This window comes from Lutjanus erythropterus, chromosome 8 (genome assembly GCF_056507025.1).
Source record: "Lutjanus erythropterus isolate fLutEry1 chromosome 8, fLutEry1.hap2, whole genome shotgun sequence".
NCBI classification, from domain to species: domain Eukaryota; kingdom Metazoa; phylum Chordata; class Actinopteri; order Lutjaniformes; family Lutjanidae; genus Lutjanus; species Lutjanus erythropterus.
The window spans coordinates 35,504,764-35,523,795 of record NC_139324.1 but is presented as its reverse complement, the minus strand read 5'-3'; the positions used below and the strand labels follow the sequence as shown (position 1 = coordinate 35,523,795).

At 41.7% G+C, this 19,032-nt stretch overlaps 1 protein-coding gene across 2 annotated transcripts in view; it reads right to left on the bottom strand.

The window, feature by feature from the left end:
• ranbp2 (RAN binding protein 2) overlaps nucleotides 1–19,032 on the bottom strand; it is a 31,885-nt gene that overhangs the window by 1,454 nt on the left and 11,399 nt on the right. The window contains exons 13-29 of one of the 2 annotated variants that reach the window (XM_084725389.1): nucleotides 17,928–18,089; nucleotides 17,437–17,574; nucleotides 16,257–16,388; nucleotides 15,877–16,107; nucleotides 15,643–15,726; nucleotides 14,822–14,963; nucleotides 14,608–14,702; nucleotides 10,043–14,522; nucleotides 8,613–8,690; nucleotides 6,481–6,657; nucleotides 5,397–5,483; nucleotides 4,799–4,974; nucleotides 4,142–4,409; nucleotides 3,557–3,646; nucleotides 3,290–3,444; nucleotides 2,111–2,384; nucleotides 1,371–1,726 (exon numbers count right to left, since the gene is read on the bottom strand). In XM_084725389.1, coding sequence (XP_084581515.1) covers nucleotides 1,371–1,726; nucleotides 2,111–2,384; nucleotides 3,290–3,444; nucleotides 3,557–3,646; nucleotides 4,142–4,409; nucleotides 4,799–4,974; nucleotides 5,397–5,483; nucleotides 6,481–6,657; nucleotides 8,613–8,690; nucleotides 10,043–14,522; nucleotides 14,608–14,702; nucleotides 14,822–14,963; nucleotides 15,643–15,726; nucleotides 15,877–16,107; nucleotides 16,257–16,388; nucleotides 17,437–17,574; nucleotides 17,928–18,089 — 7,125 coding nt within the window. The remainder of the gene's footprint in view (nucleotides 1–1,370; nucleotides 1,727–2,110; nucleotides 2,385–3,289; nucleotides 3,445–3,556; nucleotides 3,647–4,141; nucleotides 4,410–4,798; nucleotides 4,975–5,396; nucleotides 5,484–6,480; nucleotides 6,658–8,612; nucleotides 8,691–10,042; nucleotides 14,523–14,607; nucleotides 14,703–14,821; nucleotides 14,964–15,642; nucleotides 15,727–15,876; nucleotides 16,108–16,256; nucleotides 16,389–17,436; nucleotides 17,575–17,927; nucleotides 18,090–19,032) is intronic. The other variant, XM_084725390.1, reaches the window with a different exon arrangement.

Here is a 19,032-nt window from a genome sequence, read left to right as displayed (position 1 = left end):
AAATGTAAAAACAGACTCATTTCATTTGATTTCATAGAGAATCCAACCTGAGGGTAGGCAATAAAACCAACCATACAGAATTAACCAGTTTTCTCGTGGATGGCCTTGTTTGCTTATTTAGGTCATATAGAAGCATCAGTATGTTTTTATAACAGTTAAAAACTCCTTGAAGTGGGTTTAAAGCATATGTGTCTGCAACATTTACATCAACATATAATAAGGTCTGTCTAGCTTAGGACTGGGTGGTATAAAGGCATCACAGTATACCAGAGTATTAAGAAATCCAAACAGTATGATTTCCAATATTGTCAAAAATACAGACGCTCCTCTTTCTATTAGACTGATACAGAGATGCTGTGTGGAGGCGAAGTATTGTAGTGCACAGCAAATACCACCAGAGGTCAGTCTCTCTACTGGTGGACAAAGCAGCACAGCTGAAACAAAGATGGCGACTGGGGGATAAAATTACCAGTAAAACAGAAAAAAGCCTCTGCAGATCACTGCAGATTCATCAGAGTAGTGCAGTCAGAGTGTAACCAGGGCCGACAGGTCCACATGTTACATATGCATTACATTGCATACATTAATATCTATAAATACACATCTGTATTTTAGATTAAAAAATTTATTTATACTTAAATGCACCAAACTGACTACCAGATAAGCACTTACTGTACACACACAGAGCTGGCACACATCACACACATGCCCATATCAACACACACAAGCATGACATGCCTGTGCCTGCCACCTGCCAGTGCTGGTTTTACTGGATGCTGGCTTGGATCTGCCATTGGTCTGATTTTGTCACACAGACCTGGCAACCCTGTGTGTAACTTTAGTTGGGCGAGCGCGAGAGAGAGCGAGAGAGAGTGCCACAGAGCGATGGTCAATGTGCACTGAGTGGAGGAAGACATGAGCGGTGACGTTGTTAGTCTTGTTGTCATAGTGTTGTCTTTTCCTGGTTTTACAGGCGACATTACAGTAAACTGAAGTCATGTTTATGAACTTACCAGACTGTTCTAGCTGTTCTGTTATTTACCCACATTACTGGTATTTATTTATCAAAAATCTCATTGTGTTAATTTTGTATGAGAGCACCAATAGTCGTCCCTACAAGTCTGTTGCAATATGGATATTAAGGAACTTGGTCTAAAATATTTTCTGATTTTGTCCATATCACACAGCCCCACTGTTGTGAAACTAAAATATCTGACACACATCAGTGCTATAATTACAAACACATACAGTAAACATGGGTGAATGAGCATCAGATTTGTCGGCACTGAGCAAATTCCGTATCACAGCTATCAAGCAATGTGCACACAAATGATGTGTGAATCTGTATCGTCTGCTCTCGATCTCCTCACCTGACACATGAAGGATGGTATGACCCGGTGGAAGATGGAGTCCCGAAATCCGAAGCCTTTCTCACCGGTACAGAGAGCCCGGAAATTTTCCGCGGTCTTGGGGACAATATGGGCGAAAAGCTCTACGGTAATAGTGCCCAGAGTTTGGCCGTCAGCTGCGACGGTGAGGAACACCCGCGGGTTAGTGTCTCTAGAGTGCTCCTGGATTCTGGAAATCTGTGGTGAGGAGGTACATGAGGGGTCGCCGTCAGTTTGGCTAGTGCGGCTCTGACACTCGCAGAAAGTCTTCTTGAAGGATTCAGCTATCTCAGGGGTTTTGAACTTGGCGGCCAGCTGCTCCACTAAACCTTCACCGTCTGGAAAAACAGAGGGAAACGCAAGACACCATCAGCAAGAGGACAATTAAAAAAGCATCAGGACAAATGTTAGTACAAAGCAGGCTTGGGCGATGTCAAATTCAACTGACACAGACGATGCTAACAGTCAAACATCACAGACGGACGATGACAAGGGATAGAATCTCTTGGTACGTGATGATTTGAGTCTGAGGGCTACGATGTGATGATAAAAAGACTGACGCATCTTTATCGTTTGCTATCATATCCAACATGTTGAACAGAGGATAGGCTTGTTAATGTAAAAACTAGCAGCAAAAAACTCATCAAAACTGCTGAATTTTTCAATTCTGTCAGTCAAAATGACTGACAACAAAAACGTCTAACACAACCTCTGATGTGTACCTGAGTAATCGGTGGCAGTCCAGACCAGTGCGTTGGCTGAGGCGTTCATGGGTTTGAGTTCCATCGCCTGTGAGATCGTGTGGTTGGCACAAACCCTCAGCACCTGCTCTCGTCTCATAAGGATTCGGTAGAAGTGTTTGGTTGGGTGGAAGAGGATCTTGATGTCACCGATGCCGCGCTCCTTCCACTGGCCGAGATCCCGGTCCCATCGGAACAGCTTTGTTCGCTCCTTGAACAGGATTTCCTCATCCTCCTCTCCAGACTTTGTCTCCACCTGAGAGACACACAATTACGCAAGGATGAAGAGTTGTCTTCAAGCCCAGTCACCAAATTTCACTTATAAGGGACAGTCTGGATTATTTGAAGTAGGGTTGTGTGAGGTACTTCTTGACAGTTAGTATATTTCCTACAGTAGACGTCCTTTGCCACGCCCACACTTTGGAGAAGCAGAGACGGGCACCAGCACGGGAGCTAAGCAATGTACTGCTGTGAACAGGGTCAGCAGCAAAACAAGCTTTATCTGTTCAAGTGTACGCTACATTTAGAATTTTTTCCCTGCTTTACTTTGCTATCACACAGCTTTTTCTGACAGGAAACTGCTGTTATACATGCCAAATATTGCTCTCTCCAAACTGACCAGACTCTGTTGGCAAAGTTGTTCATTTTACCTCACAGAACACAGCAGTTGTTGGTCTATTGCTGCCTAGGTCTGTTAGTTTTGTTTGTGTTACTGTGGGACTTCAGTGAATCCTAACAAATACCAAAGACACAATAACACAAACTTTAAGGTTGTGGCAGCAGGAGACCAATAATTCCTGTGTGAGGAAAATGACTCATGTTACCAATAGAGTTTGGTTGGTTTTGAGAGAGCGATATTTGGCTTATATAACGAGGGTTTCCTGTCGTTTAAGGCTGTCTGATGACAAAGTAATGCACTGAAAATATTCTAAATATAATGCACACTTAAACTGATTGACTTCTTTTTAGGTGGACCTTTTTCAAAGTGGCTAAAATACCTTTTTGTTGCTGACATCAGTTCATTGCTTAGTTTCTGTGCTGGTGCCTCTTGATGTTTCTCCAAAGCATGTTGACCACCATCTACTGTAGGTAAGACACTGACTAATGACAAGTGCCTCATACAACCCAATCATTTTAATGTCTGAAAAGCATTTCAGATACCTCTGGTAGTGACACTATTGGCTCAAAGTGAATGTCCACATTATTGGGAGCCTCCTCTTCGTCACTTCCCTCCTCATCGCCGTTGTTTTTCGGAGCCGAGGTCACTGCTGACCCAAACACTGTCGCTCCAGCGTTTGCCCACGTGAAGTTAGAGTCTTCATAAAAGAGAACAACAGTAAATAAGTTTGTTGTTGTAAAGCATTGCTAACGATAAAAGAGCAACTTGTCAAAAAGACAATCTTCAGAAATGTCCACATTGAAGCCAACCTTTAGTTCCAAATGCAAATGCGTCTGTGGTTTTGGCCAAGTCAGCAAAAGAGAAGCCTCCCAATGTGTTGAAGCCAAAGCTGGAGGAGTCTGAGGTGGGAGGAACCAAGTAAAGTTAATTAAATACTGAAGTAAATTATTTTAGTTTTTTATTCCTTTCACTTAGCGGGTTGGACAAAACAACATGAACACCGTATAAAGTCGTCAAGAGGCAAAGAGGTCTGCAACAAACCTAAGTAGGATGCTAAAGATGATACTTGGTGAAAGAAATAGTCTGATCTTAGTAAGTAAAGTACCAGTGCAAGAAAATACTTTATAAAGACGAGAAATATATGAAGTGGGGAGACTACTTGGATTACGTTTTTAACGTGGACAGATCTTGAATTTGAATAAATATCATTAATCAATTAAAAAAGTTAATACGTTTCTATTAAATAATTACAAATTAAGTTACCATTAAAATTCAGAAAAATACTAAATAACTAAATAATGCTACATGATAAATGGAATTATTCAAGTAGACCTCGCGATCACCCAACACTGCTTCCAGCAGCCCTGGAGCAACGAGCAGGAAGTGGTGTGTACCTTGACTAGCTGTTGTAGTTGTAGCAGTAGAAGCTGCGGCTGTGGTCCCAGTGCTGCTTTCAGGCTCTGGGCTCTTCTTAGTCGACAGGTCGATGGGAGAGCTGCTGCTTGGAGCTTCACTCTGAGTCTCTGTTGGCTGGTCTGAGGTCTGCTCTTCCACCGTGCTGCCTGCAGCTTCTGTGCTGCTGGATGGTGCGCTGGACGTCGTCTCATCTGGGGCCACAGCAGGACTGCTGGAGGCCACTTCAGCTTCAGTCAACTGGGCCTCCTGAAACAATTTAACAGTTGAACTACAATAATACTGACGCTCTCTTGATGCTACAGTGAAAAAATATGCAACTGTTAATCTAACCTAAAGTATAAATAAATATACTCACTGCTTTAGCCAAAATAAGTTATGATGATGCACTCTGAGATGTACAACAGCAGGAATAAATGGACTTTTCACCTCTGCAAAATTTGTTATGTTCTCATTTTGTGAAAAATAAAAATCAAAAAACTTCATAGTTGACTTGTCCATCACTCTAAATAGATGCAGTTAAGATGACCTGCCTGTATACTGTACAATCTACTGTCTTTGCTGTCTTGGCATATTCACTTGATTTGAATTATTATCTGTGTAAATTCAGTGCCCTGTTAAAGTTTCGTGTCCATTACCAGGTCTTTCTGTGCCTTGCGGACTTCTGTCTCAAAGTCTTCAGGCTTGTCGTGGTCCGGGTCGCTGTCTGTGGCGCTCAGGCCGCAGAAGAAGGTGGGTGGAAGCTGGAGGCTTTTGGCCCTCTCCTCTTCCTCTGGCGTGGGCTTCTTCTCCCACACCACCTGGCAGTCCGGCTCTGAAGGCAGTAAACACAAGTCCAGGGTTAGAGAATGACTGACAAGTAAAGTGAGCGTTACTTTTCAGTCCACATACTTTTAACCACATGGTATATATGGATGCAAACGGATGCTATTATTGATTCTGCTTCAGTTCAATTCTTTATCAATTCCCTCATTCATTCCTGATCAGTTTTAGTGAAGCTGGCTGTAGCCTGAGAGCTAGCAGTGGCAACAGTCTTATGGATGACATGAGAATATTTACACAAAAGTTGCTTTCACTTATGCTGTATAATATATATATATATATACACATGGAAGAGGTCATTATTTATCTATTACAGCCCTAAAAATGCTTGAAATGAATCAAATTAACATGGTATATAATACAAAATGACAAACTAACATAGTGTGTGTGATATACAGATACAGACATACACACCATCAGCACATGCTGCAGCCTTTCTCTCAGGAGGATCAGGATAGAGCTTTCCATTCAAGGCTCTTACTGCCGACTCGTAGTCTTCATCTGAAAAGTCAAAACAAATTCATCACATATTTTTTATAAAATAATTTCTTCACTATCATGTCGATTCTACAGCTCCCACTTTACTCCCACGAGCGATGGACAAAGACAGTTTTTGTTTGTTCTGTCTACTTCTCTGTCTTCTTTGTTTTTCATCCCAATGATGGCCAACTTTACAGACATTAACACATTTTGTTGTCATGGTGAGAGACAACAGCAACAAAACTACAAATGCAAATGGCTGGGAGAGAATATTATCTTGGCCCGTTGTTGCTTTTTGTCACCAATGTATTTATTTGAACTTCTACTTAATTTGCACTTATTTATCATATATTCAAATTTCAGTATGGTTATGCGGACTGTGCATACAACAATCATGCAGGCATCTGGCAATGTGTATTTGCTTTAATAAAATGGTGCAGGAATAAATGCACTGCAGAGCTTTTTCACCTCTTTAATGGCATATTTTGGTTTCATGAAATGAACTAATGATAAATTCCTTTTAAAAATGACAGTACTAGCAGTAAATTCCTGGAATCACTGAATAGTTCAGGTACAAGATACTTTTCAAATCTCCTGAGCCAGTATGAATCTTAAAATCCTCTCAAGTCGGCTGGTCCTGGATTACAGGCTGTTCCCAGATTCAAAATTAAACATGGCGACGCTGCCTTTAGCTGACATGCTGTTCAAATGTGAAACAAACTGCCAGAAGTGCTATGACTTGAAAAAATGCTGACTAATTTAAAATCTGAGCAAAAGACTTACTGGTTTATCATTGATTTTAATTAGGTTTCTCTTAAATCAGATTTATTTGAGCATGTTTTATTGCTTTTATTCAACGCATTTTTGATTATTTTGTTTTTATTGTGCACTTTTGCTTCCTTGCTTTTATCGTTTTTTATCAAATGTTGTGTTGTGCTTTTGCCTGCGTACTGTGATATCATGTTCACTTGAAGAAATCACACTTTTACAATCTGTTTCTGTTACGTTTTGATCTCACCATCAGTTTCACTGTCACTGTTGTAGCCCGGTTCATTCTTGTAGCAGAAGAAGGTGAGAGGCAGCAGGAGTTGCCTGGCTAAAGCCGCCTGTTCAGCCGTCGGTTCTCTGACATACACCACCTCCACATCAGAGTCCTCGTCCGACCCTGCACCGCCTCCTTCTGCCTGAGGTGGCCCTATGACAGACACGATAGGAGAACAACAGTCAGGCTGGACAGGAACTGCTTAGGAAAAAACTAAGCTGCTTTAGTCCTTTTATAAACTCTGGTGTTAGTTCCACACACACAAAAAAAGTCATGCACAGCAAAAATGAAGAGCATGCATTTGATTTACAAATGTGAGACAAATTGTATTAAGAGATTATTTCTGTATGCATGTTTGCCTCTCATTTTATTTGACAGTCTACTCCACTTACTGATGAACACACAGTACTGTAGCATTAAATAGCATACCAGCACCTGAGCTTTAACTCTAATTAGCCATTGCTGAGGTGCACATCACTGGCCGATCCCAGACTAGACTGGGAATTGCATTTCATGCTGTTGCTACACATCCTGCACTAAAAATGGCACGTGTGACGTTCGCACATTGCATTCCTCTCTGAGGGAATGCTCTGTGTGGAATCTCTCAGCTCACCTTTCAAGAGACATTAACTTTTACTGATGTGTCTCCTGTTGCTATACAAAACTCTTCTTTGATTCTGTCTATTGATGCCACTGCAACTGCTCATTACCAAATGTATAGATATGACACTGAAATGCATTCTCAAATTCTGATTTTAGGGTCAATCTATACGAAGCAGAACCTTAAGGCCCCCATGAACTGTGATCACAATATGGGATCTTCCGATTGTCCCCGCTCAATTCCTGGATGTCTATAGGGTCGTGACTATGTTATCTGATCCCACAGACACTTAATATCTGAGCCAAGATAGCCCAATTTTGCTGTTTTACATAACTTCAGACTGTACCAAATATTTTCAAAAAAGGGATGTATTCATTTATGACTTTGGCAAAGTGCATCGTCGGCATGGCTCATTAACAAAATCACACATTTAGGCTATTCTGTATAGTCTCCTTTTGATAACTCATGCACTATTTTTTATTTCCATTCATTCAGCCTCCCCTAAAACTGTTCGGAGCCTCCCTAAAGTGGTCTGCCTCCTACATGGAAAACCTCTGGTTTGGACAAAATTAACAGCAGTTTTACAAAAAACAAACACTGTTCAAGAGCTGAAACTAAAATCTTTTGGTAAAATATTAAGTTAATGTTAATTTAGACATATGAACTGTGAACCACAATATCAAAATAATAATTTCATTGAGATGTATTCATAAGAAAATACATGATACTATTGAATAACCCCTCAGCTATAATAAAAGGCTTCTTTGTTTATTGAACTAAACCTAATTGAGAAATTCACACTTGCTAAATCTATTTTATCTATAAAACCCACAACTTCAGACTTATTTTAAGGAATTGCCTTTTACTTAAATGCACAATATGTAACCTCTGCTGCTGGAGTGTCTCTCTCTCTCAAATTAAAATTCTATTCATGCTACGTTTAGTAATGTTCGCGGCTTCTCTCCTCGCTTCCTGACATATTCCATGTTTTCCCACAAGTTGTGGCAACTACCAAAAACCTAGCAACAGCTACCAAGAAACACATCATTACCTTGAATAAATTATGGGCCTCTCTGTGTTTGAACATTTGGAATAATATAAGTTCACAATTCGACAAAATATAGAACCCATGCCTAACATTTTTAGACATTTTACTGCGGAAGTGTCACATCTTATAGCTTTAAGTATTTAACTGCATTATGCAACATTACCTCAATGACCCTGATAAGTCAAATATAGAAAAAGGATAATATTTTCTGCAGTTTGTTCCAACTCATATCTGCTGTGTGACACTTGGATCTTGAGACATATGCGCTACTTAAATGTATTATTATAATTACTAAAATTCTTTGTACATTAAAAAACTGCATCTCCACACACTGGACATGCAACACATTAGCTTCAATGGTTTTCCCACTCCGTGCATCCAGGTTATTTCTTTCTAGTAGTAAGGGCCAGCCAGGTGACAGCTGAGAAGTGTTAACACACACTGCAGTGATTAGAGTACCTGGGGGTTCAAATTGGGTGGTAGATGTGCTGGTCCAAAAAGCCATTGGGTTATCTTTGAAAAGCCTAAAATCCAACCCTACAGGATGATGGGTTGTTGGGTGAAGAGAAACTAATTGTGAGGCTGGTATCATAATCAGAAAACAAGGCCAAAATTCTTAAAAGGAAAATGTGAAATACTATATGAGTGTGTGTGTGCTGAATGAATTGTGTACAGGCTATAAAAGGTATGCAACACATCTGAATCGTACTCACTAAAACCTACTGTAGATTTCTTGTATACACTTTTACTTAAGGTAAAGAATATCATTATATAAATAAAACATTATATATTTGTATAATGCAGCCTTGTGCCTATGACAGAACCACAACTGTGCTGATATTCAGTACAACAGCACTGCCTCTTGTGTGATATTTCTTTTATACAACAGTTTTACAGGTGCCATTTATTAGTTAACAGTACTACTTGAAAACAGATAATGATTTCTCTGTTTATTTACTAATTTGTTTGGCTCTGCCAAAACAAGCAAGTTCTGCAACTGGATTGAAACCACACTGTTGCAAAGCAACGCAAACATTTTCCTGAGCATTAACATTAGCTCGTTAGCTACTTTGTGTAGGTCAGCATGTTACTACAGTAGAGCTGTGACAGACTAAACAACCGGCCCAGTACCACTTCAAAAAGGTAATAATCAGCCTGCTTCCAAGCAGTGTGTGGTATGGTTCGTTTGTCGTCAAATCAACTACAGGATTTCATGATAGCAAGTATGTTATGTTAACTAATTTAAGAAGCTAGACTACTAATACATCTGTCAGCTGATTGTGATATCTGTTCAGGATGCTCTCTTAAAATTAATCTGTATGAGCCATGTATACATTTATACAAATCATTTACAATGGTAACATGTATGCATATAAGCATGAATATTTTCCCTCGAACAGATCAATAGCGCTTAAAAAGCTGTGCTTGTATCCTTCTCTATGTATACTATCAGATTAAAAAACCGTGATCCCACAGTAATAAACTCTGAATCAGGTACAAGACCCCTCCTGTCTCTGTGGTCTCTATCTGTTAGTCATTGTAATGCCAATGTAGGCTAACAGTTATTAGAGCACTTGTAAAGCAGAGTGATATGTTGTACTCTCTATCAGGACTCATGGAATGTCATAGCTAACTGTTGTATAAAAGAAAATAAAGTAATTGGCTAAATGGGAAAGTGATGGGAAATCAGTGCTTTTAATACAATATTTTGCCCTAGAAAATTTTTGAGAAGGGTCTTGGCAAGGTCAACTAAAGAAGATGATGGAGCAATGAGATGCAGATGAAACAAGACAATGGAGTAAAACTCAAATGAACAAAAACAGTCGTGATACTCATTCAAAAACAGAAAATCAGACAAATATTGCACTTGTATGAAGATAGTTCTTTACCTTTCTCTGGGATTTTGAATGCAGGTACTGCAGGTGAAGCCTTGGCAGGACATCCGGCATCTTTGGATTTCAAACTGGATGCAGACTGCTCAGTCTCAGATTGAGATTTAGGAGAGCCAAAGAACCTCTGAAGGCTATCACTGCCAAAGACAAACTTAGGGGGCGACACCACTGTCTTTGAGGGGTTGACTGGACTCTGAGATCCAGCTGCGCATGGCTTACTGTCAGAGGAAAGCTCTGTACGTTCCTGTGTGGTTTCTTCCAGAACAGCGATGGCTGCCTTCCCACAGACAGTTGTAGCAGTCTGTGCAGATCCTGTGTCTCCACTGTCCTGAGTTGTGGTGACCCTGGATGCCACTGGAGTCATCAGTTCTTTATTATCTTGTGCAATCTTGGCCTCCTCAAAGATCTGTTTGAATGTGTTTGCAGTGTCCAGCAGCTTGAATCTCACAGCCAGCTGCTCAATGTTTCCATCTCCTACTTCAGCAAAGTCCAGGGCACTCCAGACCCAGGCCTTCTCTGCACCCTTCATAGGTTCGAGCTTCATGGCTGCTGTGATCCAGTGGTTGGCGCAGATCTTAAGTACCTGGTCTCTCCTCATTATCAGCCTGACTCGTTTGGAGTCGTAATTCTGCAAGATCTTGAGGTCTCCAATACCTCTTTCCTTCCACTGACCTGTCTCCTTATCATAGCGATACAGTTTGGCCCTGTGACTGAAGACCACCTGTTCATTCTCCTCCCCGGTAGAGATCTCCACCAGGTCAGGCAGGGGGACTACAGGCTCAAAGTACTGCCCATCCCTCTCCTCATCCTGTGTTACATCCTGCTCGTCATCAGTGCCCACCGAGGCTCTGCTCTGGTTAAGCTTGGCAGGAGACTTGGAAGGACTGATGCCAGGTTGAAAGTTGAAGCTGAACCCACCAGTGGATTCTCCAAATCGGAAGAGGTTCTTTCTCAGCGGGCTGCTGGCGAGGGGAGAGGCGTAGACCGATGAGTCAGCAGTATCATCTAAGGCCTCTTCTCTTAGGTCGTAGTTATCCCATTCCAAGGTGGGGCCAGTGGTATCACCATGAGGCTTTACAACAAGGCTTGAAACGTCACTTGATGTTGTAACGTTTACCTGGCTGTCATCCTCTTTGATCTTTGTCTTCTCATCAGTCAAAAACGATTTCAGGTCTTTCAAACCAGACTTCATTTCCTCTGCTTTCTGAATGAGGTGTGCTGTTCTTCCTGAGTCAACAAGCTTGTGGGGGGTTTGTAGGGGAATGTCCAAGAGAAGTCGTTGACACTCTTCAAACTTCTCTTTGAACTCCTCAGCGAGCTCTGGGGTTTTGAACTTGGCAGCCAACTGTTCAAGATTAGCATCTCCATCTGAGAAATCATTGGCCATCCACATCCATGCTTTGTCTGAGCCTGCCAGGGGCTTAAGATTCATTGTGGTGGTGATCCAGTGGTTGGCACACACCTTCAGAACTTGTTCTCTTCTCATCAACACTCTCAGCCTGCCATTGGTGTTGTTCTTCAGGAATTTAAGGATTCCTACGCCACGCTCTTTCCACTGACTGGTATTCAAGTCAAACCTGAACAGTTTGACACGCTGAGAATAGAGAACCTGTTCGTCCTCCTCCCCAGTCACCAGGTCCACCTTTTCAGGCATCTGAACCACTGGTTCAAACTGAATATCATCATTTTCCTCTGTTTTATACATGTCGTCGTCCTCCTGCTCTTCTGTCTTGGTGGGGGTTGCTTGTAATGATGAGAACAGCTGCTCACCAGCCCCAGAGAAACCTTTGAAATTGGGGTCACTTTTACCAAACTGGAAGTCTCCTCCAGAGGACTTTGCCAAGTCTGCAAAGCTGAATGTATTGGTTTTACCAGCAATTAATGGATTTGGATCCTCTTCTGTTTGGCCCACTGAGGGCGCAGACACATTTTCTTTCTCCTTGTGTTTGTCAGCTATGCTTTTCAGAAAACTGGAGGCCGATCCCGATGGAGGTGTCTGATTATCAGTTAAGGGGGTTTCTGTTACAGGGTCCTGAATGCCAAACTTGAAGCCACCAGCTGGAGTGGGCATTGAGAAAGAGAAGGCTGAAGAACTTGTGCTACTAGATCCAGACGGAGGAGCTTCAAACTTGAAAGAAGCAGCTGAGCTTTTATCTTTGCTTTGACCAAACTGGAAAGTGCTGCTAGCTTGAAAAGGCATTGTAAATCCAGTTCCAGCAGGCTGGCTTGATGAACTGTTGTTTCCAAAGGTAAAGCTGAATGTGGAGGCTGAGGGAGCAGTGGTGGTTGTGCTTTTAGCATTTGGATTTGGTGTTTGACAGGACAAACACTTACTGGCAGAGGCATCGTTTCTCACCAGACAAGTGTCACAATCCCATTCTCCATCCTTCTTGGCAAACATGGCTTCCAAAGAGGGAGGTTCATGTGGGGCATGGCAGGAAACGCATTCAGAAGCTGATGCATCATTTCTGACCAGGCAGGCACTACAGTCCCACATCCCATCCTTTTTTACAAAATCAGCCCCAAATCCTGACACTACTGGCAGGTTTGATGCTACTAGAGCTGTCTCTGATGATTTGGCAGCAGGGTTGGGGGTTGTACAGGCGACACATTTGTCAGCAGAGGCTTCATTTCTTATTGCGCATACATCACAGTCCCACTGCCCAGGCTTCTTGCTGAACTTGGCACCGAACCCAGAGCCAACGTCAGATATGGAGGGCTGTGCTGCAGGTGCATCTGCAGCTGGTGCCATTTGTGCTGCTGCAGTTGTTTCTGGTGAGGCTTTAAGAGCTTTACAAGCAACACAACTGTCTGCAGAGGCCTCATTTCTTGTGGAACATGTGTCACAGTTCCACTGCCCTGGCTTCTTGCCAAACTGAGCCCCAAAGCCAGAACCAAAAGCATTGTCTACTGTGTCAGCAGGTTTTGAGCTGCTGGTGCCAAATGTGAAAGAGGAGGGTATGGAAGCTCCAAAAGCACCAAATCCAGTAAATGTAGAACCAGAACTACTGGGTTTTGATGAATCAGTCCCAAATTTGAAAGTAAAGGGACTGGCTTTGGTTTCAGCAGCGGTCTGAATGTCTGGCTTAGATGAGGAATTGGGATTGGCAGTTTGACAGGCGACACATCGTGAATCTGTGGATTTATTTCTTACACAGCATACAGTGCAGTCCCATTCCCCTTCTTTAAGTGAAAACTGGGCTGCCAGTGATTCAGAAGCTTTTGAGGTTTCCTCTTTATTCTCTTGTTGATCGTGCTGTTCTGGAGATTTGAGCACAATTTTCTGGGCTTCCTCAAACTTAGCTTTGAAAAGTGATGCCTCATCTACTGTTTTGAAGCGGATGGCTAGCTGTTCAGGCTTAGGCTCTTCATCTGCATAGTCAATGGCATTCCAGACCCAGGATTTGTCAGACCCAGCATTCGGTTTCAGTAGCATATCAGCAGTGATATAGTGGTTTGCACAGATCTTAAGGACCTGTTCCCTTCTCATTAAGAGGCGGACCTTTCCTTTAGTGCTATGTTTTAGGATTTTAACATTGCCAATTCCCCTCTCCTTCCACTCTTTTGTCTCTGTGTCAAATCGATAAAGCTTCGCCCTGTTGCAAAACATTTCCTCCTCCTCCTCCTCACCTGTTTTCACATCTACTTTATCAGGAAGGGGTACAATTGGTTCAAAGTGAGGACCATCCTCATCCTCCTCAACATGAGTGCTGTCATTGTCGCTCTCTGCTGCTCTTTCCTCTTCTGCTGCAGGCTTTGCAATCCCAAACACTGGCTTGGTAGCATCCCCAAATTTAAATGGCTGCTCCACCTTTCCAAAAAGACTTCCAGTGCCTGTGCTCTGCGTGGAATCAACAAAGGAGAAGCCAGTAACATTTTTATTGCCAAAGGTGAAGATGCCTGTTTGGCTGGGGGGCTGCTCCTGGGCTGCAGGCTTCTCTGGAACAGTATCTGTTTTAGTGGGAATGTCTGATGTAAGAAGACCAAGCAGACTTTCGCTATGCTTGGCCTGGGATGAGGAAAAAGTGAAATCTCCATCATTGGACTTAAAGTTGGAGTTGAATTTAAAAGCAGCTGAGGGCGTTGACTGGGCAACTGCAGCTGCTCCAAAACTAGGCACTTTGGGGACTTCAGCAGGTGCCTGCTGGCTGAAGGAGAGCTTCCCAAAGTCCATAGGCTTCCCGTCAATGCTCTTTGGTGGTTGAACAGGGACTACAGATGGCTTGGTGAAGTAGCCAGGCTCAGGCAGGGGAGGGTTAGTTGTTTGTTGGGTCACACTCTGGCCATAATATTCCTCACTATATGGGGACAGAAGGCTTGTGGCTGGTGATTCAAACCGAAGAGGGGCACCAAAGACCTGCTCTTGAGGAGGGTAAATGCAAGGTGGGGCTGTCTGCAATGGAGGCGTATGAGTGGGCTGCTGGTAGGCATACATATGCTGCTGAGGTGGCATACGGTTCATACCATACATTGGACCCTTTGCAAAGAGAGGGAAAAAAATCATGTCAGTCAATGTACCCTGAACAAGTTTCCGTGCACTGGTGTTAAACAGTGATAATTACCTTGGTGGGGGTTACATTTGCTGCTGTGCGTAAGAGATACTGAGAGTTATAAGCTGGAGACTGGTTGTAGTACACAGAGGGGCCCGTGGTGGCAACTTAAAAAAAAAGAAAGATAGAAAGTTTATTAATCATAAGCTTTTTCTGTGCAATACTTGTCGACAAAAATATGGAACCAGAAATTAAAACATGCTTTGGTTCTATGAAGTGTGCCGACCTGTTAGAGGGGCTCCATGGTAGGACTGGACTGGGGTAAAAGGCTCCTGTAGGCCCTCTGCCCCGTAGCTCTCACCATACATTTTGTGATGAGGGGAGCCTGCATTCCCTGAAGCGTTGTGTCTCAGATCATGGACCTCATTCTGCAAAACAAGGAGCTTAATGAGATGTCTCATTTTAACATCTAATACATCATAAAAATCCACTGTATTTGTACAAGGGCCAAATCATAACATTATCTCTGAACATTTTCCATATAGAGCAGGTCTAGACCATAATCTTTATAAACCTGATTATTCCCACCACAAGTAAGCACCAAGGCTTACTACACTTAAAAAAAAAAAATCTGTCTAGAAAATGCATTCTCTCTTTTATTGTTTAATCATTTTATACTGTTTACAATTTGTATTTGTAAACTTCTATAAACTTTTTTTTTTTAATTATTTCTTTTAATCAGTCAATCATTTGTCTTTTGATGCACTTGGTAACTTTGTTTTGAAAAGTGCTTTGTAAATAGGTCTTTACACTTAATTATATTTGAGTAAATTTGAAAAATCTGATCTGTTCCCATTTCCATTCATGCTGAAAACACAAAAACTTTCTCCACATTTCCCTTTTCTTATAGATTCAGCGTATCGTGCTGTTTCCATAAGCACAGAAACATAAGCATACCATATTCACAATGACCATTCTACCTCTCAAAGTTCCTCTTTTACGCTCCAACACTGTTCTTACCCACTAATTTATTCCTTCAAAGTGGATCTGGTGTGAAATTATGTGGTAATTAAATTTTTAAAAAGATGTTTAATATCTTATCCTGACCTTGAGGGCTTCAACTTGTTGACACAACATCTGCAGGAGACTTTTCTGGTCCTCCACCCAATGAGGGGGTGTCTTGGGAGAAATCTAAATGACATGAGGAAAGAAATTATGAAAACACAAATTTTCCTTGTGAATTTATCTCTCTGTGATAAATATGATAAAACACTTCATGTATGGATTGCATAAATAAATTTCAGTTGGTGCTCTGAATGACAACCAATAACCTGAACCTACCAGGTGTCTTTTGGAAGGAGAGACGATGCTTTTGTTTGGAGATGGCGTGGAAAACTTTATGTGAGAGATGGTGGCAGATGTTTCTGTGGGATGAGCAGGGCTGGAATGGGCTGGTCCCCTTCGACCTTCCTCCTCCTTTTCCTCCTCTTCATCCATGGCCTCTCCACTCTCCCCCAGCTGCTGGTTCACATCATTCAGAAGATCCACAACTTCCTCCATGGAAACAGGCAGCTGGGACCAAAAAATGTAAGAAATACTTAGACAACTGCAGAGTTGCTCACATTTGTGAACTCACTCTGTAAACAACGTGACGCTAGTTTTGCTTTTTGAAGGTTCTGTGTAGTTGGAACAATACAGGAACAACAGGAAATGGAACTTACCTTCTCAATGTCATCTGCATTAGCATTATAGATTTTTGACAAGTACGTCCTGAACTTTCTCAGAAAAGTGATGCATCTGTCTTGAGTCTCCTCGACCCCGTTGCTGGCCTCTTCAGCTAACCGCTGGTAGATCTGCCAGAATAACACAGTATATCATAGTTAAATAATGTTTCATCAATATTCTCTTTTTTTTAGGGAGTTGCCCAACATAGCAGCTCAGAGGATGTCTGATGTCTGAATATATTTATAAAGGATTATTGGCACTGCACTATTCCTGCTTAATAGACCCCTTTTCTGCTGGTAAACATTTTTGATGTTTTTTTGTGGGTGAAGTTTAGATGGAGGCAAAACAATTCCCTAAACTAGTCAGTAGGTTTTGTTGGCTTATTTCTTCACAATGGCAGAAGTTTTTCTGAATATGTGCAGTCACTCACTTTCCACGACTGCAAGAGTCACTCGAAAAACTTCACATTGACCAGTGAGCCCGGGGTGCCCCTATGGCTCAGTTGGTAGAGCGTGTGCACCATGTGCTGAGGCTGTCAGTCCTCTGCAGCGGCTGCTGGTTCGACTCCAGCCTGCAGCCCATTTGCTGTGCGTCTTCACCTCTCTCTACCCCCTTTCCTGTCATATCTTCAGCTGTCCTATCACAGTAAAGGCAAAAAGCCCCAAAAATAATCTTAAAAAAAAAAAACAAAAACCAGTGAGCCCAACTGGCCAACATATAAACGCTCACTCACTGGATGGACCATCTTTCTACAATCGCTATAGGGTTGGGGAATTGGACAAATATATGCAGAGTGACAGGCGCAGCTCCAGCTGAGGACGCTGCACCTGGCTAAAAAGTGAGAGGAAAACTGCCTGTAGAGCCAGACATTTCAAAATCTAACACAGTGAACTGAAGTTTTAGTTAGACTGAACCACACTACTCTGATTACGGCACCAACAGCACAGAAATATGACATTTCAGCTTGATTACATGACCTACTGCTCTGTGTTTGCCTCAAGCCAATATTGGGATGTAGTCATGAAGTTGGCCCCAAAAAGGGCTTGATAAATATGCACCAAAAAAATCATCAAAACCCATTATTAGAAACAGACAGTTATTAGCTGTAAATAGCTTAACTCTGATGGTCAAAGAGGAACTTATTACTGTTATGTTGTGTAGAGGTGTACAACTTACCTGTGCCAAATGCCAGATGGATGACATGTTATTGATGGTTTCCAAGGTAGCGATGGCCTCCTCGGTCTTGCCTTCGATGTCAAGGAGAGCCGCATATCCGATCTTGGCTTCCTCTTCATAACCTCTAACAGAGGAAATCTGAGAAGGAATACAGACATGCATAAACAGAATTTGTTAGCCGATGTGGTACAACTTGAATCTGTCATTTGACACATTCTTCATTCTAAACACTTATTAGTATTAAAGGTAAACAAATTTCCTAAGGTGGCCCCAATGGAAATTAAACATGAAAAAAAATCTATTATAGTCTATCATTTGACCTATAGAACACGAGTTGTTAAATAAAAAAATCATACTTATAAATGTATTATAAACTAATAAAAGCCACACAAGCCTCAACACTCAAGACCACAATGTTTAAGGACAAGAAACATCCCATCATCATTTATATTCATGATTTCATATAATAAAAGCAAACCAAAAGTATTAACCTGAATGTCTTTGGAAGGGAAGTGTATGAAGAGGGGGTCAAGTGGTTCTGGTATACTGCGTCTGTTCTTGATCCTTTCCAACAGTGGAAGTACAACTTTCCAGTAGTGGACACTGCGGCCGATGTACTCCTTCCGGTCGTAGTAAGAGTTCACTCCATCACCCTGGGTTATCAAACATACAAAAACAGCTGATAAGGTAAGAGGGTAGGAAATAAGCTTCAGCCAGGAGTCAAATAAAACAATAAATACACTGGTAGAATATGAGAGTCGCTGCCAATTTCAGCCACAAATGATTCACTAGTGAGTGGCTGGTGAATTTTAACATTTATCTAATCAGTGGCTGGTTGATGATCAGATTTTATAAAATTAATTCAACCTTGTCACATTAACTTAATGCAACAGTTCATGCACTTTTTACAAAAGTAGTTTCCTTTAGATGTTCCAAATTTTATCACAAAACAAATGGACACGGTCAGAGAAGGAGCACATGTGGCTGTTGGCACATTTTAATTTTAATCGTTTAACAGTTGAAGCTTAAGTGACAGAAAGGAGCAGGTGGAAAGGCATGTGTCTGTGCAGGATCTGGCAAGGTGCTGAGTTATCCAAGTGCTATTTTTCTGGCTGTGCTGCAGGTCTGTGTGTGCATGAATGCCACCCACAACTGATCTGGGCCCCTTTCTAGCTGACCATCTTAATAATATCTTAAATGAAGGAGGCTGATCATATTGAGATGTTAATGTTGATGTTCATGCATCACATACACCTGTCCACCTCTAAACTTGGGATAAAATAATTACCAGTTTCATGATAAACCACAGTAAAATTCCTGCCAATTAGTATTATCATTTCAAATTTAAATCATCATCAATTGCATGATATTACTGCAGGAAATTCTGTCCCGCATCAACCAAAGTGAGCAACAGTCTCCCAGCAGCAGCAATGTGGATTTGTTTTGCAACAGTCACTACACTGACATCACAAAGGATTTGATGAGATTTCAAATTACTACAAGATTTTCAATATAAAACTTAGTGAAATGATTTCAGCGTGTGTATCTACAGTTTTTGAACTTTTTCAGACCATTTTTGAAGTGTGATAATACTGA